We start from the raw sequence: 27,389 nt of genomic DNA on the forward strand, positions 1-27,389 counted from the left end.
TGATGTCTGTATTGGAACATTAACAGACGTCAGTGTTATAATCCTCATTTGGACTGATAACAAAATATGAAATCCACTAAACTAGCTAACTGAGATGAAAAGACATTGTGTGCCACTGTAGCATCCAGATTGATGAGTAATGATCAGATTCCACACCCTTTTAAGTATTTCTGAAGTACCAGAGTACAACGATCCATTGGAGGATATGAAGTATGGGATTCTTGGTTGGTGGGAGGTTTTCAGTTTGTGTCACTGCATCTTACAGACTGGAGTTGGATTATTTTACTTGTTGTGCCTTTTCAATACTTTTTGACAATTTTATTACTCTTCTCTGTCTTTGTTATGTATGTGCATGCATATTATATTACTCATCTATCAATCTTATAAGGCTTCCATGTCTCACTGTGTCCTATGTTTCTCCATGTCTTCAGACTCACTAAGTTGGCAATCAATATTCTAATCAATATCTTACATGTGGCCCCGGCATCCGCGTTCGATGACCTTAAGAAATTGGAGTTTACTTATAAACAAAAAGTGAAATCTAGTTGATGTCTTTTATTTTAATAAGATATAGTAACAAATAATTACTATAAACTAAAATACTGTAATATTTCTAAATATTCCAGTCATACAAAAGATACAGTCAGCATGAATTTCATATTAATTGATCATCGTAATTAAATACATATACAAAACAACAAATATTTTCATTTTATACTTTGACCCTGTTCCTCCATTACTGATGTAGTTTGTTCACTTAAAAGGAGCTCTCCATCTTTGTGACTTCTTGGGGTTTTCCCTTCATGTCAGGCGTAATGGCCAGAACCAGCTCCATTTCATGACATGGGGAAGAAACAGGGACTTTGTTGATCTTGGCAAAGCTCTGGCTGATGTCCATGAATGTTTTATTTTTCGTTTCAGGGAGGACAACACAGAGGTAAATAGATCCCAATGTGCAGACAACCACAAACACCAGGAAGGCAAAGGTCTGCAGCTTCTCCTACATCAACAGAAACACACAGACAAGAACAGATGTTACATAATTTTCCATTATCTCAACAGTTGTTTTTGTTTTTCTCTTCAAAATCAGTTAAGACTTCATTATTCTGAAATAAATGGAGTTTTTACCCTTCTCTCTATCAACAAAACCAAATCCTACTATTTTTTTCAGCCTTCATAGATTTTGCCAACTCCATAGGGCATCATGTGTGGCATCTGTTTTGTCATCTGTGCGTGTCAAGCTGGGGTGCGCCAATATTATTGTGTTCAGAATAATTTCATTTCAAATTCAGCTCAGGTAGAATAAATGCTGTATTTGAGAGAGGAAAACGTGTATCTCTTTCTTCATTTGTAATCCTAAATCACCCATTTGGATTTTTATCATTTCTTGACCATTTCTTTTTAATTAAATTTTCACATGTGCATTTTTATGTACACAGATGTGTGTTTCGGTATAAGTATGAAAACTAACCTTGTACAGTGTGTTATGTCAATAAAGGAGATTAGTGACAGATACACGCTCACTGAGTACCCGGAAAGAGATTTAGACATTGAGAGGGGCTTTGTGTGTGTGTGAGAGAGAGTCTGTGAGAGGCATTTTGCTTGAGACAGAAACTTGACCGTCACCAAGCTTTAGCCTTTGCTCATAAGTGGACCAACTTTATTTACTGTGCAAAGTACCCGGCAGTACAAATGTAATGTCTGAACAAGGATAACCTCGATGATGGAACTACTTTCCACTTTAATTTGAGTGGTTACATCACCACTGATGTCAGCATCTTTCATGGTTTTACTGCGCTGCGTGTATTTCATAACACACACACATAAACACACACAAAGTAGAAAAGAAAACACACAGCACTGTGCAAAGAACCTGACCCAGTTTCCCTGCTGCCTCTGTGATGTAATGCTCATCTGCAAAGTTACCAAGTTCCTTAGAAAACACTGACTTTTTCTTCGATGTCAGAGGAGATGACTCATAGTACAAACAGGACACTTTTGCATCTACTCCTTCTGTCATTAATTGAATTTTTAGTAATAATAAAATAAGGCCATTCCATATTTGACACCCGGATTCGCTTTTGATCTGTTGCATTGACCCAGCTGGGTTCAGTTTAGGGCAAACGCAAACATTTAGGCATCACATAGACCCATCAGACCCTTAGATCTATCCTTAGCTAGCTTTTTTTTTAACTGACAGTGTATGAATTGGACTAATCCTTTTGAAAAAAGAACAGAAACAGTAAAACGGAAATAATGGAAACGGAAAAAGACAATGAGAAAGAAATGGTGGTCTCAAAGGCAAAAGTCAGTGAAAAAACAAGTCTCTCTGAAGTGGAGTCCAGATCTCCTAAACAAAAGCTAAATAATTATAATAATAATCCATCACTATCCTTCCTACTTCGTAACTGGGCTTTCTTTGCTCATTCGTGTCTATTCTGTATGTGCTTCTAACAGATATTGTGACAACTGATGTGTCACAGCATTGACAAAAAAATAACATGTTGATTAAAAAAATCTTTTGTCAAATCTGGTGGTATATCAGTGTTTGATGCCCTGAGAGGGAGGACAAGTTGTTTGGCCACAGAAGGACGAACTGCTTTAGGACAGGAGAAAAAATAGAATATGACAAGATAGGACCCGATGGAATAAAAAAAACAACGATGGCTCAGAATGAAGACTTAGTTTTGGAACAGGAGAGGCAGAACAGTACTGAACCTAAACCCTCACTAAAGACGCACAACTACTGATGACGTGAGAAACAGCCCTGGTCCAGTGAGTGCCCAAGCTTGAAAATATAATGTCACAGTCAGTAGTTCTAGGGCAACCATGAGTCATCATTGGTGGGCGTGAGCTTTGTGCTGATATGGGTCTGACGTCTATAGATTGTATTCTCACTGGGATGCACACTGTCTGCATGGCATGAAAGACAGGGATGTACATAAGATTGAAGCGCTAATTTCCACACTGGGCTATTCAGCGATTGTTATGGATTATCATGGTTTAGTGTAGTCACAGTGTGCCTACAAGAATGGGGAAGACTAATGAACATTTAGCACCACAATGCAAACTCAACACAAGACAAAATACAAAGCATACTAACGTATGTGATAGTGATGGCTCATTAGTCTTTACAGATCCCAAAAACAAGGGAATCACGTTGTTATTGCCCCTCTTTATAGTCTAAATCAATCTTCTGAAAATTTAACGCATTTAATTCAGTGTTTTAAAATAACTGTAAAGCTCATATCATAGCAAGTATATAAAGCTCTTTAAAAAATCCCTCCACTTTGATGAGTAGTTTAGAATGCCAATACATTCATTTTACTGTAGCCGATTTTGTAGTAGTTCAGTTTTACGATAGATGTTGTTCAGTATTAGCAGTTATGGAACTTGTGATCATTACAAAGCTTTTAATTTTCATTAAAAAAAAAAAAAACATTTAAAAAGGGAATGCGCTTTTCATCAGTCTTAACTGACAGCAGCGTCAATGTCTGTTCCACTATTTTTAAAGTATCTCTGCTGATGTTTATTATGTTTATTATTTAATTTAACTGGCTGGACTATGATGCACCCAAAACTTTAATTTGCAGGTCTTTTAAAGTTGCATTTAGATTTGTTCAGATCCAGGAATCCATTGTGGCATGTGGTCGAAGAAAAAAATAGAGGAGAGAAAAATAAAAAAAACAGTATGTTTCTTTTGCTACTATTCTTATTCTAATTCAGTCTGTGCACAACAATCCTCGATTTACAATCATTTCCAGTCTATTTCTCCCGAATGCACATTTGTGCCCAGAGAGTGAAACAAAGACGCAAGATGAAAGTAATAAAAGAGCAGACCAAAAGATCTCTGAGGAAACATTAAATGAGACTTTCAGTGTGATGAACCACAATGGGCTGCTCAGTGTTATGACACCAAAATCTGCCTCAACAACATTTACACAAAATGACACTTGCTGCACTGTTGTGGATATTATTTGCTGAATTTTCTCATGAGGAAACAAGTAAGAGGGTAGTAAAGCAAGAAATTATGTCCCACAATTAATAAAAATGTAAACCAAATTTTATTGAATTTGATTAAGACATAATAGGATTAGGGTAGTTTGCTTCGCTTTGATTGCCTTGAATCAATTTATATCAAAGGATTATTTGCTCTTTCAAAAGAACACTACAAGTGAATTGAGTGAAAATGTTTATCAATTGGTGCCATGCAATCTTGTCAGTTGATTTGACTTCAAAATACATTTCCCATGCTAAATACTATCAACACCCCAAAAGATAAAAAAAAAAATAAAGGGGAAAAAAACTGTCCTGATAATGACATAAACAAACCCCTATGTAAAATCGGAAGGGTGGAAGTAGACAGTGGAAATAAATGTAGTGAAATGAACAGCTGCATGTGTGATTTATTTCCATTACTCCCCTTCCCACAAAACTGACCAGAGCTTGTTTTTGCTAATAGTGTATGTCTGTTGTGTTTGCTGTGAAAACGGCTGCTCTGTTAAATCCTCACACAACTGCAGCATAAAAACTTTGAGCACATTGCTGTTTAATTTTTTTTTTACAAAAAGGTCTTATATAAATTTATAAAGTGTGAGTCAATAAACCCCCAAATCAGCCTTATTTCAATCCACTTTTTTAATGCCAGAGGCTCAGAGACGGTGCCAGGGGTGCCCTTTATCTACTTTGTCGTGCTGCTCACATTCTTATTTTGGATCTGAATCTGGCTGGGAAATGTACATCTGGATTTAAGATGCTTTCATACTCGAAAAAAGGAGTGTGTTTGTCAAAGTTTCTATTTTCTTTCCTCACAAGTGTAACATATTGTGTTCACAAGTTAAAAATATACTTTCCCCAGCACCTTCTGCAAGCCTTTGGGAATGAGACCAATTATAAGACACTTCAAGTCCTCTTTCTCAAGAGAAAGCTTCCCCCAGGAGGAAGCTCTCCCTCATTCTGCAATAATTGTTCAGTATTTGCAGTTATGATGGGTCCAGAGCTCATTTAGAGGTCCCCCAGATTAAGAATTAAATGAGTGGAAATGATCATGTCATGTCATCTTTCAGATGATCCATTAATGCTGTCTGACTTTAAGCAAGCTGCTGTTAATTGATATCATGTCAAAATAATGAAAGGTGCTTAATCTAATTCCTCATTTCTACTCCGGCCCCATCACAAGCGAGTTGTCACACCACTGCAGAGGTCTGTTGTGGCAGTAAGGGGAAGGGTGCAAGGGTGTGTTGTCTGAACAGGGGTCAGAGCTGGTTTCAGGTGCAAGTCAGGAACGAGTAAGTCACTGCTGTGATCTGGATGGCTGGAGTGTCCCTGGGAGAAGGTGGGCCAGCAACACCAGCCAGAAAAACGACTCCTGCAATAACAGTGGCACGGACTGTCTAAAAATAACTGTTGTTTCCTGTCTCTCACAGTTGTCTTCACCTTCCTCGTCTCACTCAGTATTATCTCCTGGGTTCTTCTCCTTAACTCATCAGACTCATTTTTACAGGTCTCCTGAGAGAGCGTTGCTCTCTCTTTGCCGTATGCCTCTTATCTGTCTAATAATCCCTACTTATTCCTTCAGTTAGTGAGATCTGTTCCAGGCAATCTTTTATATATTAAAGTGAATAAGCTATTGGTATTATTAGATCTTTTTTTTTTTTTGTCTTCAAACTGGTTCATGATGCAACCAGCCTTGTGTGTGTGTGTGCATTTCAATGCAATATACCGTAGCCTATACAGTTCAAGACAAATCTTCAGGCCCAGTTACACGTTCAAAATCATTAGACAGGTGTGTCCAAGCTTCTGACTACATTTACAGAACGGAGCAGAACTGATTAGGTGCAAAAGGGCAAGCAAAGACTGCAAATTTAGAGATTGTTGTTGAAAATGTTTCATAGTACAAAGCATGATGCTTATTCCACCTACATTAGTGACGTAAAATCTGTTATTGGCTCTGTGGCTTTTATTTTAGGCTTTAGCCACAGTGTTAATCTGAAAGGTCGGCTTTCTGTCGCTTTGATTTTGCTGGGTGAATTTTCTGCTGAGCCAGCCATGTTGTTGCTAGCAATCTACTCAAAGCACCACGGCAGAACCCTGCACGAGACTATTTTCTCAATCCCTGTCTCACCCAGTCCACCCCTGGATTTCTGACTTTTACCGCCTGCTCCTGCAGCTTTCATGCTCTTCTCTGACCCGCTTCTGTGAGATTTCTGACCATTACCTCCCACTGAAGTGAGATTTTCACCAGGCCCTGCAGGACTGGCGTGATCCTAATCCCAAAGCAGCACTTTAGTGTGTAACACATTACTGAAGGGATGAAAACAACCCTATAACTTTAGTTCATCCTTTAGTGTTTCTAAAAGCCTCGGCTAACATTGTGTTTGTACTGTAAAGTCCTGCTTTAATCCTTCTTTCAACTGCATTTGTTTATTTCCACAATGTGAAAGCTAGCTAAAAACAGGAGCCATTGTCATAACAGGATGTGCAGATTATTTTCTGACCAGCCGATCGCAATTATGGCAGCATTTAAAGAACCCTCTTCATAAGAGTTCTTTTAGCCTCACAGAGCAGTTAGTCTGTTTATTCTGTAGTGCAATTGGCCAATTGTGGATCACTTCTCCCCTGTGTTTGGGACGTATTTGTGTAAATTTGACAGGGCTTGAAAACAATGCATGATACGTCAAATTACTGCCCTAAATTTTTTCAGTGTCTTCGTCTTTGTTTTTTCCTTTTAATGTATAAGACTCAAGCACAGACAGAAAAAAGATCCTGAACTTAATTTTCAAAGAAACAACTGTCGGAATGTTTGATTCATTTGGTGGTTTACAGTTATTTTAGGGTCAGTTCACTCTTCGGCTCCAACACATGACACTCGTGATGCAGCTGACTGAAAAGACAAAATTAGGTTTATCTGGAGGGGGTGTAGAGGAAACGGGCAGAGAGCATTTGACAAAAGGTCAGAGCAACGTCACTGCCATGTCCAACAAGCCTCGAGCAAAGTTTCACTGCGATCTTCAACTTCAGTGCTGACTTTTATCCGACTCTCTGTTCCTCTCTATGAATATGTCCCTCCATTAGGGAACCTTCATTTTGTGTTGGTGTGTGTCTGTGTATACATTTTGCTTTTACTGAGGATCTACAGGTCTACAGGTATGTTCTGCTCGTAAAATAGTCTGAAATTGTATGTATGCAAAATAAATAAATCCATTTATTTACTTTGAACAGGCAAAAGTTCGCCTCATTATCATGAAACCTGCACTTTTCATTTCACTTGACAGTGGCTTTGAAGTGTAGAATGAAACTTAAAGTAGTACTATATTAAATGACTTGCATACATATATATATGCAAGTCATTTAATGACAGGAGATGAGATGTGAATGTGCTCCCAAGATACAAGAATAATAACTGTGGGCACGCATGTTCTTTTTGTAGCAACACAGTCTGTGCCTATTTCTGTGCGATTGGATTATGATTGAGCAGGTGACGGCAACACCTCCATATCTAACAGTGGCTACAAATACACATACACTATACATTCTGTATTTGTAGCCGCAGCACTTGTAAACACAAACACTCAAAGTGGACATGTTCAGATTACTATTAATTCAGCAGAATTAACCCACCAGGCGCTCAGAGATTTGATGTATTAAATTTGATGTTCTGCATTTACTTCAAGTCGTCGTGTTTTCTTGGGGGTACTTCAGGAAAAATAGCTCTTCAACAATGCAGTTTTCCAAATTTAAATTGGAATTATAACAAGATATGCAATAAGAAAAGCTTTGATATGAGACAAATGATTTGAATAGTTTATGTATTCACTCAATCACGAAATTGATAATGCAAAAATATCTGTCCTCTGGGATATTTACTGTTGTCCTACTGTATGTGACTGACAGTCTAGTCATAGACTGAAATTACTGCACTGGAAAAAAAACAAATCTCTCTCCTATAAAAAGTTTAAAGGCCTGAAGCTAAACTTAGAGCCTGCACCAGGTATTTCTATTAACTGTGAATTATTGTTTATGAATTGTTCAACAAAAAGAAACATGCACTACTTGAAAGAGTTAAGCAAAGGTTGTAGTTTAAAGAGTGTGATTTTCAGTGGACATATTTTCTTTCAGCTCAAGAAGGTTGAAGTGTCAAATTCCATTAAGATCTAATAAGAGACAAGTGCGACATTATGACCAAAGGGAAAGTTCTTTCTCTATAAAAAGCATAACAGACCTACATCCTCATTACAAAGGGCAATTACAAAGCAGACAGAAGAACTTCACTTGCATCAGAAATATTGTGCAATGATACAATGACCATTTAAAAAATATCTTTCTGATCATATATACTTTATGATTAAATTGATGTCCAATTTAGCCTAAAGGTATCATAGCATCTTTTATGTACTATGTTTCCATAGTTTCAGTAAATCATCATCCCCTGAAGGAACAATTAAGTCTTTTTTGTTCATGATATCATTTGAAATTGGATGAAAAAAATGAGTATAGAGTTGAGCCCTGAAGGTGTTTTAAGCCCAGATTAATATACCTCAAGGCAGCATTCAAGACGAATGAAGACGTTTCATGGGAGGGAAACGCCTCTGTTTGTCTAAGATTTTCAGCTGTGTGTGTGTGTGTGTGTGTTTATATATTCAGATCAACCAGAGGCTCCGTAAGAAGCTGTTTTGTCAAATTTCTATGAAAGGCAAGTTTCTTCAAGTCTTCTTATAATGTGTTTTGAGTTCCTGATTGCTAAGAAATGTTTTGTTGACCTAGAAATAAGTCATTTCTCAGCAGTGGGAACATGTCTTTAATTCCAAAATGTTGACAGGATAGTGTGAATATTGGTCTGACGCAGCACAATTTTGGAATTGACCAGTTAGACAAAGTCTTTTGAGTATGTGGACAAACTTAGAGGGTAAAATGAGAGGAACTTGTCTATCATATTCATGAACTACATGGGATTGCTCTGCCGGCACTGAAATTTTTATTGTCACTCGTAAAGTTTTAGATTTGATGCTATTAGGTGTTCATAAAATGTCTACTAAGAGAGTGAAAATGGAACACATTCAATTTACACTTAATCTATAAGATACATGCATGGAAGTCTTATTAAACATTAGTTAAAGATGCATTATGAAACAACATTCAATTTATTTTAATGTGAGCAATTGACTCATTGTTTTATCAATACATTTTTTTCCTGCACCAGAAATCTCCTCGTAGCACTTATGCATATACAAACATTCCTCTTTATTTCTATCTGTACCCGTCTCTGATGGATTTTTCAGTTGTTTTGTTCATGACCTTCACAGCCTGAATTAAAGTGAAGTGCCATGAGATTTGTTGTGATTTGGCGCTAAATAAATAAACTGAATTGAAATTAAAGGGCAAGATGTTTTTTCTGCTTGTACAGTATTTTCTGATTGATGGAGTGATGAGAGCAACCAAAAAAAATCATATCTCAAACATTTAACTTTATATCAACAATATATTTGGAATATTTAACCTCGTAGAATATAAAGTTCAAATGTGAATTTTGAAAAAATAACTTTAACACAGAAGTTCATAAATTTTTCAAAATACAAAATAAATTGTGTAAATGACAGTAACCAGCTGGGGAAATTACATGACAACATCTTCATCAGCAAATTTACCCTTGTTACAGACAGGCTGAAGACTGTAATCACAATCAATATCCATTTAATTACCAGATACAGCTCATTTAACATTGCATTCATGGGTGGGAGAGTGATGTAGCTGGAAACCATTCACAAACTAGGAGCTGCACAGCTGGGAATAAATAAATGAACACAGACAGCAGGTTTTCAAAGATCTGTAAAGAATTCTAAGCAGATTCCAGAGGGAGTACAGAAAAGCAAAGAGATAGGAAGGTCAACATCAGGGACAGTTGTTCTTTAATGGTGTCGGTAGAATTGATGGAGTTATGAACTTTGAAGTACACAGAAGTATTCTGAGCGAAAGGGTAAAACCACTGTTGGGTGTCCAAATACTTTTAAATACCAATTACTTCTTTGTTTCAACCTTTTCCCTTTTCCATGTGATTTGCATGACAAATGGTATATCAGACAAACATGATTTGACATTTCAAGAGATTTGCAAGCTTTCTTTTAACTTGCAACGTACCCACATTAAAAAAGTATCAGTATTCCGATCTAAAGGGGAAAAAAGAAATCTAAGGACAGAATCCAGTTCCTTTTAAGCTTTAGAGAATCCGTATGTGTACATTTAACAACATTTAAGTTAAAAGGAAACTAATGCATAGACAACTTCACAAAGTCATATAAGAAGAGAGCTAATCCCACAACTCATTTGTAAGCCTGAGAAACTGGTGTGCCAGAAAGACAAAAAGCCAGGGAAGGACAAAGAAAAAAGAACAGTTACATTCATGCCATCTTGAAAATATTAAGGAGATACAGATGACGTCACCTCTTCTTAATAAAAAAAAGCTTCTTGTGAGAGAGATGTTATTGTACTGCAGAGGAACAGAAGGTAGAAGGCAAGACATCCAGCAAGAGGGGGCAGAAGAAACTCATGGGAGGAACTAACAAGTACACATGCCGTAGAATAAATAGCATTTATTAGATTGAACCGTTTTAGTCTAAAATTCCCATCTGTTCATCCTACCAGTAAGTCAATTAATTCATTGGCTGCCAGCCATGTTCAGTGCAGAGACCCATACTGCAAAGTGTTTTACAGTATTTTGAATGATTTTTCAAGACCCACAGAAAAGTGTGTCTTATGACTATGTACACACCGAAATTACCAAAAGAAAGAGTAGACTCTCTTCTTTCATCAGGAAAAACAAGTTTGTTTCTACCATTTTCAGTCCTTTAGTAATAGACAGTAGAACATAGGTTGGTTTCACCAAAAACAGCTGTTTGACCCAAAAAACGGAGAAAACAAGCTTCTTTTTTTTTGTGCAAAGTGGCACTGCTGCCACCTTGCGGGTAATTTTGCCAGTATATTCTCTGTTTAGTGTTTACAAGCCTAAGATTTAGTGACAAACTCCGCTAGATTGTCCCCCAGCCCGCTCCGTTAAAAAACGCAATTGACGTCTATAGACGTCTTTGGCAGTCAGCATTTTTTTTTAAATTGACGTCTATAGACGTCAATGGCACCGAAAGAGTTAAAACCTGATAAGCTTGTCTATGGTAGCATTCAGTATGTCAAGGCATGCATGAAAATGTCATTCAGTAAACAGAATGATAACTTATCAAATGGTTCAGGCATTCGATTATATTTGATCTGTATAACTCATCTATAAAAGATAATTAATATATATTTAAAGAACATCACTGCCAGCCGGATCAAACTCGTGCAGTTATGATGAAGAACACGCTCACTAAGGACCCCTGGCTAGACATTAAAGACTGCTTCAAAACATCAAAGACAAAGTGACGCAGGAGACCTAGAAAAGAGTAAGCTCTGAATACACCCTACAAGCTGATGCATTTTGTTTCCCAAGCAAAACTCATCTCCCATTTCTCAGCCCCCCCCCAAAAAAAAAAAAAACGTAATCAGGGTCATTATCTTATCTACACATCTATAAATTTTCATTGTAGGTAAGATGGACTAAACCTCCAGGCTCTTTATTGCGAGTAACTCTTTGGTTTGTATTTAGAAAGACTTTTAGTCCAAAGAGTTAAATCTAATGATAAAATTGTATTCTTAGAAATTGTGGGCATTTCCCCCCAAAATTAAAGAATAAAATCCCTATAAAGATAGATTATTCATGAAACATCTAGACTCTTAAAGGAGCTTCTACCATGTTAGGAGACAACAGGATCGCTTTCCTTAAGCAGAGAAGAAATGGCTGGAAATGAGAAGAGATGTGCTCCGAACAATGGATGAAGTGAGCTGTTAAAAAGCTTTAGATTAGACCAGCAACCTTTTCTGTCAGTCTATCTCTATATAGCACTGTTTTAAGCTAAATGCAGCTCGGTGCTTTAAAGAGCAATTAAAAGGTCACAAGCAAGGAAGTAAACCAAATCTAAAATAAATGTAAAAGAATGACCCCACTGATAAAAGCAGATCATAGTAAAATATTTTTAAAATCTTTAATAAAAAAAGAAAAAAAGGCTGATAAAAACTGCTGAAAACATATGAGGCAAAAGAGAGCTTAACATATGTAATGCACAGAAAGCTCAATGAATTCAGTTTAAACTCTCAAAAAGGTCAGTGTTGAGCTTGGTCATTAAAACCCAGCCTGTGTTCGTGATTTATTATATTAGAGATGTGCCAACATCTGTTATGAATACTGCCCCCGTTTTTTTTTTTTTTTTTATTTATTTTTTTTTACATGCTTTCTTTTCTCTTTCTCAACAGCAGCAGCTATCCAAACCAATGGTTTTACTCACAAAGCAGCCTTTAGTGTCTTTGCAGTGGAAGGTTTGATCAGAAAGGGTATTGCATGATCAAAAATCAGCACTTAAATTAAAGTTTTTTTCTCACACCAAAAGAAATGTCTTTAAACAAGCTTTTAAAACAAGGATATACCCTAAATCATTTTCCCTACATGTGCAGTGCGCTGTGGGCTAAGTGGGTCCAGTATACCTCTACCAGAGAACAGGCGTGTTATTACGACAACATAAAGGACGGCATTACACAGTATACTACAGGCATTGCTAGCGATATTCAAAAACTCTTTGACTGCACCGCAAACATCAGCACCATACAGCTGGACAGAAAATAAGCCTCCAGCTGTCTTAACCATGGGTTGAAAAAGAAATGTCATCACTCTGTCAGTTTCAGAGCCTCTGTGTGAGCAGTAACGACTGGTAGACTTGTGTTCTTTAAAAGAAAAAGTTAGCTGTTCTCATTTTTGTTGCCCTGGCCGCAGCATGGAAACTGAAAATGTATGTGTAGCCCTGGGTGTTGTGTTTTCACTGATGCTGAGCTGGAGCTAATTAAAACCTGTGTCCACTGCAGTCATTTGATGCTAGACTGAAGGCCAATCAAACACCTTCCCATCGCACTAATGCCAGATGTTAGTGGAAGTTAGCTGGTTTTTTGACCAGAGTAAGCCCAAAGGGCTTTGAATGACCTTAGCAGATTTTATCGGCTACCCTGATGAGCTGTCACATGGTTTAAGAACATGTCACTGCACACAACCCAGGAGCTGAGGTCATTCTGTGCAGAGAGAATCCTCTGAAATCCTCCGGCTATTAGCCAGGTTTGGCAGAAAAGCTGTATTCAAAGTTCCACTGCGAGCTCACACACAGTTCAGTGCACAGAAAAGTGTTGCAGGAAACAATGTACTGGCACACTGGTAGTGACTGCTGTTTGTCTGCCACCTGGCAGAGTATCCACCAACTACAGTTGTAATTGGGTTGGAGGAGAGACAGTCTCTGTTGGGGGAAAACAGTTTTCACAGTGTGCAAGATGCTTGTATTCAAAGAAAATTGAGAACATTTGAAATCACCCTGTTGATTGTTGGTCGCCCTCTATGCCAGGAGTTCAAGAGGGTAATACAAGATGCTGCCAATCTTCCTCACGCTTGCTGGTTGAAGTGAAATGTGCCTGAAATTTCTGTAATAACAGGAAAATGATTCCCTTTCAGGTCTGTTGTTCGGATGTTCTTCTTCTTTTCTGTGTCACGCCGACGGGACTAAGACTACGTGCCCACGACAACGCTCTGAAGCATAAACGCAGATGTCTGTTTTTTTCCTCCACAATTTATCTGCGTTCTCACGAGCGTCTTGGGGTGGATATCTGTCTACCCATGGGAACAGAGAAAACGTATAAAACTCGCAGTTTGTCGATGTAGTATGCACGCCCCGGACGTAGGTGGCAGTAGCAATAATACCTTTGGTATTGTTATATGAGTTATATTGTTATATATTAATAAATATGAGAAATGCCTGTTTTGTGGCTACTTCCTCCGCGTCAGTTGGAAGAAAATGGCGAAGCGCGGCGGCAACAACAGTACGCCTTCAAACTTTGTTTGGACAGATGATGAGGTCCAGTTGCTCCTGAACACGACACTGAACTACAAAGCCAGGAAGGCAGTGGATAATGTGGATTGGGAGAGTGTCCAAAATAAATATAGTGAGATATGGGAGTCGTTCATGGAGAACTACCCACTTAACGTGTGCAAAAAACGCACTTCTGCGTTTTGAACTGTTCCTACGGCGACGAGAGGTTGGATCGTTTAAGATCTCCACTCTGGAGGGCGTTTGCGTTTTCTCCGTTTTGCACTCCTAAAAATGCCGTCGCCGTGTGCAAGATAGGCACATCTGTCGAAATGTTCTGCGTTTATCCGTCGTTACCGTTGTCGTGGGCACGTAGCCTAAGTTTTCTGTTTTAGGTTACGTTTTGGTGTTCAGTTCATGTCCAGGTTTTGAGTTTCAGTCTTGTCATTGTTTTTCCCCCTCACTCTGGTCATTGGTTCATTCACATCATTAGTTCATTCACTGCACCCGTTAGTCATTAGCCCCTTTCACACTGCGACCCGCTACCTTAGCGGGTCCAAATTGCACCTTCGACCCGCGTCGAGCAATGTGAACGCTTGGCGTGTTGGTGACCCGTGTCGCCTGAAGCCGCGTTCAGGGGGCGTTGCCTAGTGGCAGAGCGTCACACAAAACACAGAAAATGCTGGGCGTGTACAATGACGTAGGCACAAGCCATGCGTCGGAGGTAGGGTTAAATACACCTTGAGGACTCGTTTTTGCAATTGTATATGCAGTTCATGGAGATGTTATTTTACGGGGTGTGGATGGTTACAACGTGGGATGCCGCCGAAGAAAATATGCGGAGAATACAAGAGCACTATAGTCCCCGAAATGTGACGGTAAATAACGTCCTCTGCTGGGAGGCTGAGGAGCTCGCGGACCTCCTTGTCTCCCCAGTTGGCCATATTAAAAAATGTCTCGAACTTGATGTAGGCTAAAACAGAGTAAAACTTGTCCTCACCTGTCGCTGTTGTTCTGAATCAGCTGTCCATTCTGTCTTTTAAACTCCTCACGTCACGCCACGCCCACGTCCGACCCGCGTCAATTGTGTTCACACCAAACTCGGCTCGGCAAAAAGACTAGGGTCCGACGCGGGTCGAAAGGCGATTCGAGTTGACGCGGCAGCCCGGATCGGCAGTGTGAACGCAACAGCGGACACGCTAAATTCGCGGATTAAACGCGGGTTATTCCTCAGTGTGAAAGGGGCTATTGTCACCAGCTGAACTTACTCTCCAATCACTCCCAGCCCTCTATTTAGTCTCTTATCTCCCCTGTCTGTTTGTCGGATCTCTGCCTTACATGCCTTGTTACCGATGTTACCTGTTTTACCCATGTTCTTCGTCACCTGCCAAGTTAAGTATTTATTTATCCATGCCATGTTAAGTCATTTGTTTTGTTTTCCAAGTATTTATTCACAGTTTCTGAATCCGGCTCAGCCGCGCTTTTTGTTCTTTGTTTTTGCTTAAATAAACCCAGTTTTCTTTTGTAAGTTCCGCATCCGTGTCCTACCTTCACCATCCTGACATTCTGCAAGACAGCTATCAGGCAGCCATATCAGTGCACCCTCTGATGCAATGCCTCACTGATTCTCAGAATCCCTTGTACTGATCTTGGAATGAACCATGGAGTTGGATGCTTGTTTTCAGCAACTTTTTAAGAAAACACAAGAATGTTGTGTCGTATCGTTGCTGACATCTCTGGTCATGGCATTGGCCTTGGGCAGAGACTCGCAGAGCGGATCAGTCCACAAATTCAGTCCTAGAGCACACCTTCCCCACTGCTGCAAAGTCCTAACTTGTTGAATAACAGTTAAAGGCAAAGTGAAATGCAGTAATATGTCCTCCGAAACAGCAGAGTACAATAAAGGAACATTCATTATGTCAGACTACAATCAATAGGCAAAAAAGTGTAGTTGACCCAGGGTAGATTGGACTTTTCATTTCAGAACCTCTCCTTGTATTCCTTGAAAGGAAGAGCAATCTCCTCTCTTCTTTATGTATTTCCTTTTTGAACAGTATATGCAACTATGTTTAATTAATATTTTTTTGGATCCTTTTCCATGGGTATCTAATCACCTTGCGATAATATTTTTACAAGTGCATTTAGCCACATGTACAGATTAGAGCTGCAAATTTCTATATTTGTTACTACATTTCCACACTTTTATTATTTCAGGTTCTGTCAGAGTGTGATGACTTATTTTTGGTGCTTTCCAAACATGATTTCCTTTGTAGGTCTGATTGAAATAACAATTTGTTACCAATAAGACCTCTAACTCTCAGGCCAGAGCAGAAAGCATCATTTTTGTTTATATACTGTGAATATATGTGGACCACATAGTGAAAATACTGTCACATCAGATAACACACATACATGGAGTATATCTAGTACATGATTCAGTGTATTTCCATGTCTCTGTCTCTTGATTGTAATAACATTTGACCTGCTTTATTGGATGTGACAAGGTTTATGTCTGCATGTGCGATCCAAACTTACTGTCTGTCCCATGTTCTTGCTTTCTAACAGTCACGATGGTATTGGCAAGATGTAGTTTTCATTAGTGACTTCTACTCATTTGTGGAGGATATTGATTTGGCTTATGCCTGTAAAGGGTAAAACGTCCACATGGGCCACAGATCCTATTCTACACGGGACACTGCTACATCAAAGGGTCTGATCAGAGGGATGTTAGTTCAAGACCCTTGACTCTTCAGACACAAAGAAGATTACCTGAAGTATCTAATCTCTTTTGGATTGTCTGAGCAGTCAGGTTGGTATCAGAGAGAAGCAATACCATTGTCCTTATCTTCACAGACAGCAGATGAACTCAGCCAAAGTCTGTATCGCTAAATTACTTCTGAGTCATCGAGTTTTACCCTGTACATACTGCGAAATCTACAGAGATAAGACTATCAAATTTCAGCTCGTTGGGGCCTTGATCGGGAATTACTACATTAAAAAGACATTTCTTAATGTTGTTTAAGCGCACAAGTTTGGTACAATCCCTTGTATGTGGGAGTGCGCCTCAATAATTAATCAGAACACGGTGACATGTGAGCAACCACCTAGGATCATATGTTTTACAACAAAACGTCACCCTGTGCCACACCACGCTGTGTAGATTTACAAGATTTCGAAAAAAAATAGTATCATGAATGAAAATATTTGCCTTACAACTTTAAAATGATATGATTGCTTTGAGCTGTCTGTATCCTGATTGCACCATTACCAGGTTTTAGAACGGGGAGCATAAAATGCCATGAGATCACATTATTCACACTTGGGAAACAGAGTGTCGTGTGACGTGGTGGGTTGGCAGGACACAGAGGTGTAAAAGGCAAACTGGGGTCATTAATCAATTTAAGACAAAACAAAAAGCGTGGCTGAGCCGGATATCAAAACTAAACCTTGGAAAATAAAACATGGCTAAGGAAAAACAAAAAGAACATGACTTGGCATAACATGAATAACACTTATCTTTAGGTACATGGCAACGTGGTATGAGGGGTGAAAATCAGGGAAAGGATTTCACAAAATGAAAGGGGAGCCTGGGAACTAAATACTAAACTGGGAGTGATTGGTGAGTGAGTGCAGCTGGGGACAATGACAAACAGGTGACGTGAGTGACAACTAATAACCTGGCATGGGAAGTGATGGGGAAAAACAATGGCAAGACCTGACTAAAACCTGAACTTAAAAAACCAAAACATAAACAACCTAAAACATGATTAAACATCAAACTAAAAACATGGGTAAAACCCCATGGGCGTGACACATAGTTTATTGAAATAAGCAATGGCTAAGCATGGCAGAGGTACAGAGAATGCCGTTGCCATTCTTCTGCTCTTTTTTTTTTCTTACTAAAGCTGCCCCATTTGTAAGGGTGAACAAACACCCTCTTCAGCTGTCATGTTATTCATAATGATAAAATGAGGCAGAATTACAACTATAAATTCCCAAAAGGTTGGGAAGCTATGTTTTTTTTTTTTTTTTTTTTTATCTCAAGTTGTATTTACCATATAGTAAGACCTTTTAAGGACCAGATTATTTTTAAAATTTGTTCTGATACATGAAACCTTAGAGCTGAAAGAGGATGTACTGCCATTTTCATATGACTGTAAGGGGATTGTGTGCAGGTCATGATCAATTCCTGTGAGAGCCACACACAGTGGAGATAATTGTAGCAAACACCTTTTTCATAAACACTGAAAGTCAAAATATTAGCATAATCAAATAATTTGGAAGAAAAGAGCATCTTATTTGCAGCTTCAGGCCTAAGTAATGAAATTGGCTTCCTTTCAGCTTTATCGTACAGGCAGTTATATAATCTGAGCATGTGAAGTAAGAGCTGTAAAGCAAGACAACGGCCAACAAATACAATGGAAAAATATTCAGAACATTCATACAAATATAGTTTGTCCAGTCCTCTCTGAAAAGTCTTTTTGAATCCAGCATGCCACCACATATATTTAATTTTACCCTGTAGTTGCCATCTCTACTGAATTGTCATTTCACCCCAGAACAGAAACAACAGAATGTAGTCCGAGTAACTGATGTAGGAAATAGTCCATTAGACAAATACTGTTATGTTGTTGAGCTGGAGTTGATCCCAATTTAAGATTAAAGGAATTCTGGGAAATCTGGCCTTTTGAGATGTATTATTTTTAATTCAACATATGTTAACACAGGAAACTCGATGTAGTATGTAACAAATCACTGTCATGTTTCTCTGGTGGAGGCGAGGAAGGAGGACCCAAGTACAGACACGGAGTGAGAGCCAGGAGGCAAAAATGGAACGAAAACTATTTATTTCAAAACAAAAGTGCGGCAAAGCCGGAAATCCATCACACAAAACATGGAAAACACAACCAAAACGCAGAGTAACAAGAACTACTAGACTAGACAAGACACTTGGAAGAGCTCAAAAAAAGTAACGGTGAGGATCTAACAAATGCTGAGAACAAACCAGGAGACTAAATACTATCTACGATGTGACCAAGTGAAATAACAATACCATCAAACTCAATCTACCCCAGAAGAACAAAGACAATGTAGTTCTTGTCAGAAGTTTGCGCAATGAATAATTCTAGGGTTAAACTTTAATGAAAGTAAACGAGGGTAAAAACAGGTTGTGAAACCAATGAAAGAGAGCAAGAGGCACGGAGGGAGAGAAAGAGATGATGCAAAACGAGTGATGTAGAGTTGCCTGGAGTAATAGTCGTGGACTTGAAAGACTTTCCACTTTCCAGGAAAACATTCCACTTTTAGACACTGAAAGGCTCTTTCATCTTTAACTGTTGCTTGCTTATTACTTCACTCTTGAGAAGAAAATCCTTAAAGGGGAGGTCTCTTTGGAGAATACAAATTTCTTTAAAAACTATAATAATTCATAAACAAGGATGATGGGACAGTTATAAAAAAAAAATAAAAAAAGATTACCTCAATAGGAAAGGTTAAATCTTAAAATCTATCTTATTTTCACATCATTTTGCTCGCAAAACAATGCGTGCAAAGCTTAGAACAAGCAACTGTGTCGAAGGCTGCATTCATCACTCCTGTCATGTATCACATTTCACACGTTACACCTTGTAAACAAATGTCCTGCAGTGAAAACAGCATGTCAGCAGCACTGCAGCAGACAACACTGTAGCAGTGTCCACACATGATCCGTTCAGAAACAGCTTTACTACTTTTGACACATTGGAAAATGATGGACCTTAACATGTCAGGTCACAGCGACCAGTTTAAAATCTATTTTATAGGCAGCTTCTAAATTATCTTGAATCACTGCCCTCAAAAAGCACCCATTAGTAGTATATAATTGGGTTATGCAATCCATATTGTTATATAATGAAACTCCAGAAAATTCTAATGGAAGATGGACCAGAGAGCAGGCTGAGCAAGGTGGAGAGTTCCCAACATAACCTGCTGACAACATGATGATGAGGCAGACTGCCACTTCAGGAATTAATGGAGCTGACAACTCTACAGGTGCTGGTCAACGAATTAGAATAATTTGAAATAGTGCAATCATTAAATTCTTTGAATGCATTTTTTGTGCAGAAAGCAAATCAGGTGTTCACCGCACCTGTCCTACTCGTTAGACTAATCACAGAACTCGTTACCTGTAAAAAATTTGCTCAGCTGATCTTTCCAAAAGGCCCATTTAGGCCATTTAACTGTGACACTGTTGTTTTATTGAATTAGAATAATGGAGAAACCGTTTCATTGAATTAGAATAATTTTTATTATAATTAGAATCATCACTTTCTCAGTATTTTGTGGCTGCCCCCTTGGCTTGTATGACTGCCTGAAGTCTCCGCGGCATCGATTTGACCAGCTTGTCGCAAGTTTCCGCACTCACAGCTTCCCAGGCAGTGGCGATGTTCTGCTTCAGTTGGTCCAGCGTAGTAGGCTTTCTGTCGCGAATTTTCCGCTTGACGATGGCCCAAAGGTTTTCAATGACATTGAGGTCAGGCGAGTTGGCCGGCCATGCCAAAACTTCAAGCTGTTTTTTAGTGAACCAATCTTTGGTCGACTTTGCCGCATGAGCCGGTGCAAGATCCTGTTGAAATATGAAGTCTTCTTCGCCGAACTGTTCCTCAACAGTCGGAATCAGGAACGTTTCCAGAACATCTTGATATACGGCAGCATTGACAGTCTTCTTGAGGAAGCAGAGTTTCCCTACAGTACAACCACGAGTGCGTGAAAAGATCCGTCAAGTTTCCCCAGAGCGTTATGGTCTGGGGATGCATGTCCGCTCGAGGTGTAGGGAAACTCTGCTTCCTCAAGAAGACTGTCAATGCTGCCGTATATCAAGATGTTCTGGAAACGTTCCTGATTCCGACTGTTGAGGAACAGTTCGGCGAAGAAGACTTCATATTTCAACAGGATCTTGCACCGGCTCATGCGGCAAAGTCGACCAAAGATTGGTTCACTAAAAAACAGCTTGAAGTTTTGGCATGGCCGGCCAACTCGCCTGACCTCAATGTCATTGAAAACCTTTGGGCCATCGTCAAGCGGAAAATTCGCGACAGAAAGCCTACTACGCTGGACCAACTGAAGCAGAACATCGCCACTGCCTGGGAAGCTGTGAGTGCGGAAACTTGCGACAAGCTGGTCAAATCGATGCCGCGGAGACTTCAGGCAGTCATACAAGCCAAGGGGGCAGCCACAAAATACTGAGAAAGTGATGATTCTAATTATAATAAAAATTATTCTAATTCAATGAAACGGTTTCTCCATTATTCTAATTCAATAAAACAACAGTGTCACAGTTAAATGGCCTAAATGGGCCTTTTGGAAAGATCAGCTGAGCAAATTTTTTACAGGTAACGAGTTCTGTGATTAGTCTAACGAGTAGGACAGGTGCGGTGAACACCTGATTTGCTTTCTGCACAAAAAATGCATTCAAAGAATTTAATGATTGCACTATTTCAAATTATTCTAATTCGTTGACCAGCACCTGTAATGGGCTGTGAAGGCTGAACCTACATGTAGATTATTGGCAGTGTGTGAACTAAACAACCTAACTCTGGCCATGTTTGTAACACATTATTTTAGGATAGTGTCCGTTGTTTTAGAACTTCTCCCCTGAGGTTGCAAACTGGAGCTGAGCGCACTCCAAAACCTGAAAAACTGAAACTCAATGTGTACTTGTATTAAATTATATGACAGTACTCACTTGAATGAAGGGGAACAGGAGGCCAACGGCAAAGTTTGATAGCCAGTTCACGATGCCAGCGATCATGAAAGCAGCAGGTCGGTAGGACTGCTCAAACAGCTCACCAGTCAGGACAAATGGGATGCCACCTGACAGAGAGAAAAAAATGGATGAATCAATGATTAGTTCGAACAAAACTCTGACATTAACTATCAAAAACGATTATGTTTGGTCTGAAAAGGATTCTGTTCTTACAACCCCCTTGAAATTGATTAAAGTTTTGTCATTGTCTGCCCTAGCTGAAAGTTAATATAATTTACATTCTCCTGGCACAACTGAACTAAAAGCTGCCCCAAAGAGCCCACTTTAGGACACCGATTTGTTTGCATCCTGAAGGATATTGACTTTTGTTATGCACATTTCCAGGTCCTAAAAATTTCCAAATCCTCTAGTGTTACTCTAAACTAATCTGAAATATTACTTGCAGTTTGACTAGAGAACTTTGTTTATAGCACTTTATCAAAACTGCAAAGTTTGGATTAGATAAAAAAAAAAAGGAAATCCAATTTGAAATAGATTGTTTGGCTTGAGATATCTTGTTTTCTAATATGCATCAAAATAAAATGAAGGACCCAATCTGCAGTATTTAGCTCGAGTCTGTGACCGACCAGATAATGCATTTCAAAGATTGAATTAAAACATGATTTTATTTCAGAGGTATTATTTGTGCACAGACAAGATAAAGTGATGGATGAGAGACTGTATTCACGGAAATGATAATATTTCTTATCTGGGTGGTGTGTTATCTGCTGCTTTTGAATAAACTGCAGCCTGGAAGAATATCAGTATAAGTGTAGGTCTTTGTAAGAGTGCAATTGGTGTTCTGTGCAAGTCAAAGCATGCTATCAAATGATATTTGTCAGCAGTTTCATGAAGTTAGCTGGCCACCTCTCTAGTCACATACATAAGTTTCTCCCATACTGGTCCACACTATACCAAGATTTGACTATATTCATTATCAGACTAGTGGACGAAAGATAAATCGCCTTATCTGCAGTAAATGTTATCAATTACTCTTGACAACTTTAATTCAAGTTGTAGAATTTCCAAATTCAAAATCTGTGCATTTACTCCTCACAACAGCTTGTGTGTTCTGACAAACTTTGGGAAATGTAGTAACTGTGCTTGGGCAGAAAGCTAATCTGCTACACGCAGCAGAAGCATTAACATTTTTAATCTGAACACAGAGGTATGGCTCACATAGACCCTTTTAGAATTAATTGCTTTTGACATCAAGCCATTTAATGGAATATTCTGTTTCACAAGCATTGTTACGAGCTGATTAAAGTAGATTTTGTGTGTGAGCATGCACAAGGCAATCATCTGCATATAAAAGATTAATCTTCTGCCTTTGGGCCCTACAACTGTATATCAGAGTCGATAATGGGCAGTAAACACACAGTATCCATCCATCTGTAACTCTATAAATGCTGGCTTATTGTGGGCAGAAGGTTTGGCAGGGAAAAAAAAAACCTTTAAAGCATAAATTTGCTTAGTTTAAAAAAAAAACGTAATCAGACTTTGGAATCCACAACAATAGGCACCAGCAGCAGGTAATGACAAAATCTATTTGCTCAGTGTATTATTCAAAGGTTATGTATACTGACTGAGAGGCCACAGAGTATCAGAACAGTTCATACATTATTTTTATTTTGTCATCAAAATAAATCTGAATCAGATATTAAAGAACACCCAGTTTTCATTCAAACAGTCATACTCTGGTAGTCAAATTATACATGGGGGGGGTATACAGTGTTGTTCTGCAGGAAGCTGTGCACAACCTACAATTTACTGCTTTGTCATATTCTCGGAGAATACCAATAAACTAGGTTTCTGCTGGCCCCTGAAATTAACATTAGCTGCATAGTGTATTTGTCATATTTCACACATGATCCACAGTGTTTCAAAATGATTTCCGGCCCTACAATGTCAATAAGATACAAGGGGTTAATTGACCTTGGCTGAGGTGTGCCCAGGGACTGCACAGTAATTAGGCTGTTTATGTTATTTGGCCAGCATATGTTTGTGGAGGGCCTCAGATGATGTCTTGCATGGTGTTGGATAAGAGTATGCAGATTTCCCTTCCAGGTAAACACAACAGTGATTAGTATATATTCAACCAGACTGTACATTTTTAATTTACAAGAAATCTAGTTTGAAAAATGGTGCCTGTTACACAAATAACACACTGCATCCTATCTGCTTTAGTTTGACCTAAATGTAAGAACCCTTATTATGCAAAGCATCTGTCTTTAAGTCCCATAATGAGGTGTTTCTCCTGAATGACCTATTTCTATCAAAGAGAAATTTCCATTAAAAAGTCAATAAAACTGAAAAGAAATGTGTGCATTTTTCACCAGAGGTAATAACATGTATCATATTTACTTGTGACAGAGAATAAAAGATTCAATTACAAAATATGTAAATCACAGCCCCAAATGCCATGACTGCACTAAACTGAGCAGATAGAAACCACAGATTTGCTTCTTCGTGCTTTGTGTGTGTGACAAATACTTCTGCACTGCCCTCTGTTTCAGCTTGACCTCCAAAGAAATCACATTTTCTGTGTGCTGGTCACACTCCAATAGTGTTATAGCCATGATCTGTTGTGCGTAAGGCACAGAGCTGCAGACGTCTAGGCAGCAATGAGAGAGAGGTACCAGAATCCAATGTTTTGTACTTTACTTGGTTCCTACATGCTCATTTGTATAGTTTGTCGGAATGCCAAAACTCTAGGTCATGTTTCAGTACCATTTAAAATAAAGTTAGGTGTTTTAAGTTTTTTTCTCAGCAGCTGGAGTGCCAGAAAAATGCCATTAAGTAATAGGTGAAGTACAGTAATGTTTCATGGTTAAAATACAGTTTCTGCTATAAAATTACATGTGAAGTTAGGTATTTTTTGGCTCTTTAATGTAAAAAGAAGAATCTTTGAATGTAATGATTAAATTAGTAATAGATATGGCTGAAAACTGCAACATTATAAATAATCACATATAATATTTTTTGTATATGCATGTTTATATTATTTTTGAGACATAAAACCCAGTAGCTTGTTGTGATAGGGGAACATCATATTAATATAACCCAGTTCATTTCTATATGCCATTGAGAGGCAGGTAAGCTGTGCAGAGTTTACAGAAATGAATATCAGCTCTCACTCACATATCGTTGCAACAGAATCACTGCTTCAATTGAAATTTTTCTGGTATTGAGGAAACCAGAGAGCCAACCATCAACTCATCCACCCTCGCTGACTGAATGTTATTGTCTCTGACAGAACTCTCAGTCACGGTTGCCAATTGTTCATTAAATTTACCAGTGATTCAGCCATTCAAACCTTCAACCCATAACAGAGTTCAAATGCAATGAAATTAATCCACAATTGCATCACAAATGACCTATTTGTAGTTTTTTGGACCTATACTCCCATGAATCTTTGCACTAACCAGCCTGAAAGTGACCCGAGTTAAACCCTCCATCCCTGCAAATGTATTTCAGCCATACCATTGTAACACAAATTGTATGGTTAATATATGGTTATAGGTTTTTAATGTTATTTCTCATTTGTGAACTTCACATGTGAATTCACAGTCTATTGCGAGTTTTTTAAATTTTTTTTAATTGATATTTTCTCATTTCAAAATGACAGGAAAATGCTGTAAAATAAGAGAAAAACTGTATGATTACAGTTTTTGTGACACTGTACTAGCACTAACTTTAACCCTGAGTCAATTGGTTTGCCCCAGATATATGCTTCTGAAATTATCTAACAACAGCTCACACACTATAAATACACTAATTACATAATCGTGTAATCATGACACACCAGCAGAAAAACACCCTCCCCCTCAAAGCTATGAAACCAACATGTCACAAATATAGTATTATAGTCAGAGTGACAACCATTTGAATACGTGTATACAATTTGTATGCAATAATTAGAGGTGTCAGCTACAAACATTTTAAGAAATGATTGTTATTTTCTTCTCTCCGGGTACTCTGGCTTCCTCCCACTGTCCAAAAACATGCATGTAAGGTTAATTGGTGTCTCTAAATTGTTCTTAGGAGTGAGTGTGAGCGTGTGTGGTTGTTTGTCTCGTTTGTCTCTGTGTGGCCCTGTGATGGACTGGCGGCCTGTCCATAGTGTACCCCGCCTCTCGCCCGATGACCGCTGGGATAGTCTCCAAGCCACCCGACGGATTCAGCGGGTATAGAAAATGGATGGATCGATGGTTATTTTCACTTAATTTTACACTAATAAACATATTTAAGTATCATATGATATGGCCGCCAATAGATTCCCCTAAACCTTACACATCAGAACTTTAAGAACAGATTTGAGAACAATTTTTGGATTCGTTCACAGAGAAAATGAAAATCCTTTCAACATAATTTTTTGTGCTCGTATCTATTTTGAGTTCAGCAGATTAATCATGTTGGTGCATCAGTCCGTTCTCAACCAGAGAAAGGGAATCTAAAATTCAGGCAAAGTCGAAGAAATCCGTTGACGGTTACAGAGTAAATAGGAAGATGGGTCAAACTGCTCTTTAGTTCCTAGAATTGTTTTAGCATGACAGGCAGTGTTACTCTGTTGTTGCTATTGAACCAGACATTAATATTTAGCAGAAGCTTGCAAAAAACAAATAGACCGGGCAACCCAGCAGCTCTCCACACTTATTTTGTACTACAAGCACAAACAGCTGCTAGACAATTTATAGCCTATATAGAAATTATCTTAGCAGCATGGAATTTGCATGTTGATAGTTTTATGTACAGAGAAAGTGTTTCGTAGTAACTGGTTGGAGAATTTGTGTGGCATTGCTGACTATGAGAGGATGATAAAAGCTTCTTTTTCTCACAATCTCTGGGTGTGATGCGATTGTGATTCACAACATCTATGAGATGTGAGTGACAGCGTAAAGGCCAACAGGGTTGTGCTCTCCATGAAGTGAGAAGCTACATTTCCTGATGCCCGTTTCATTTCTACATTCCTCTCCCTACACTGTTGAAAATGTCTTTCACACCTCTTTCTATACCTTTCCTTCATTTAGTATGCAAGAATAGAAAATGACTCCAGCCTCTATTTCCATTGTTGCCAACAGCGCCGAACCTTCAACTGTACTCAAGTAGCGTAAAACTATCCAGAGCTACATAATAGATACATGTTGCTTTGTTGCAGTAATTTAGTTGTACATGTTTCTACAAGCGACCCATTCTACAAATTCTACAGGGTCGTCCACAAGAAGACTATCAGAATGGTAATGGATTTATATATTGCTCTCTACGGTGTTACAGACATGGTGGTTATGGATAGCATGAGTCATCGACTCTGCTGTAATATCCCACATCATCTGTTGCCTTTTTTTGTGGTCGCCCCAAGTCGTGGGGGATCAGCTCCTGATGTTTGTTTCATGGGAAACCGCGGTTGTTTGAGTCACTATTTTTTGAGACATTCACATGCTTTGACTGCTTCATTTTCTCATGATATTTCACCAAGCATTGAAGAAAAAAACAAATGTGCACGTTATTAAGGCTAAATACTTGATTTTCATACAGGGGAGTCTTCAACCTTTCAATGAACCAGTGGGATGCTTTCATTTTGAAGAACTTTGAGTGCTGCCGCACTGCTATGGTTCATTAAAAATTGGTCCTCACAGCAAGATGTGAACATATTCTATTTTATTCATCCAACTAAATAGATTTAA

General features: G+C 38.6%; 1 protein-coding gene across 1 annotated transcript in view; it reads right to left on the reverse strand.

The window, feature by feature from the left end:
- Positions 1-757: 757 nt before the first annotated feature.
- slc2a9l2 (solute carrier family 2 member 9, like 2) overlaps positions 758-27,389 on the reverse strand; it is a 117,643-nt gene continuing 91,011 nt past the window's right edge. The window contains exons 13-14 of the mRNA XM_075459975.1: positions 21,646-21,773; positions 758-1,000 (exon numbers count right to left, since the gene is read on the reverse strand). Of these exons, the coding sequence (XP_075316090.1) occupies positions 758-1,000; positions 21,646-21,773 (371 nt within the window). The remainder of the gene's footprint in view (positions 1,001-21,645; positions 21,774-27,389) is intronic.

The sequence above is a fragment of the Odontesthes bonariensis genome, chromosome 3, assembly GCF_027942865.1.
Source record: "Odontesthes bonariensis isolate fOdoBon6 chromosome 3, fOdoBon6.hap1, whole genome shotgun sequence".
Classification (NCBI taxonomy): Eukaryota; Metazoa; Chordata; class Actinopteri; order Atheriniformes; family Atherinopsidae; genus Odontesthes; species Odontesthes bonariensis.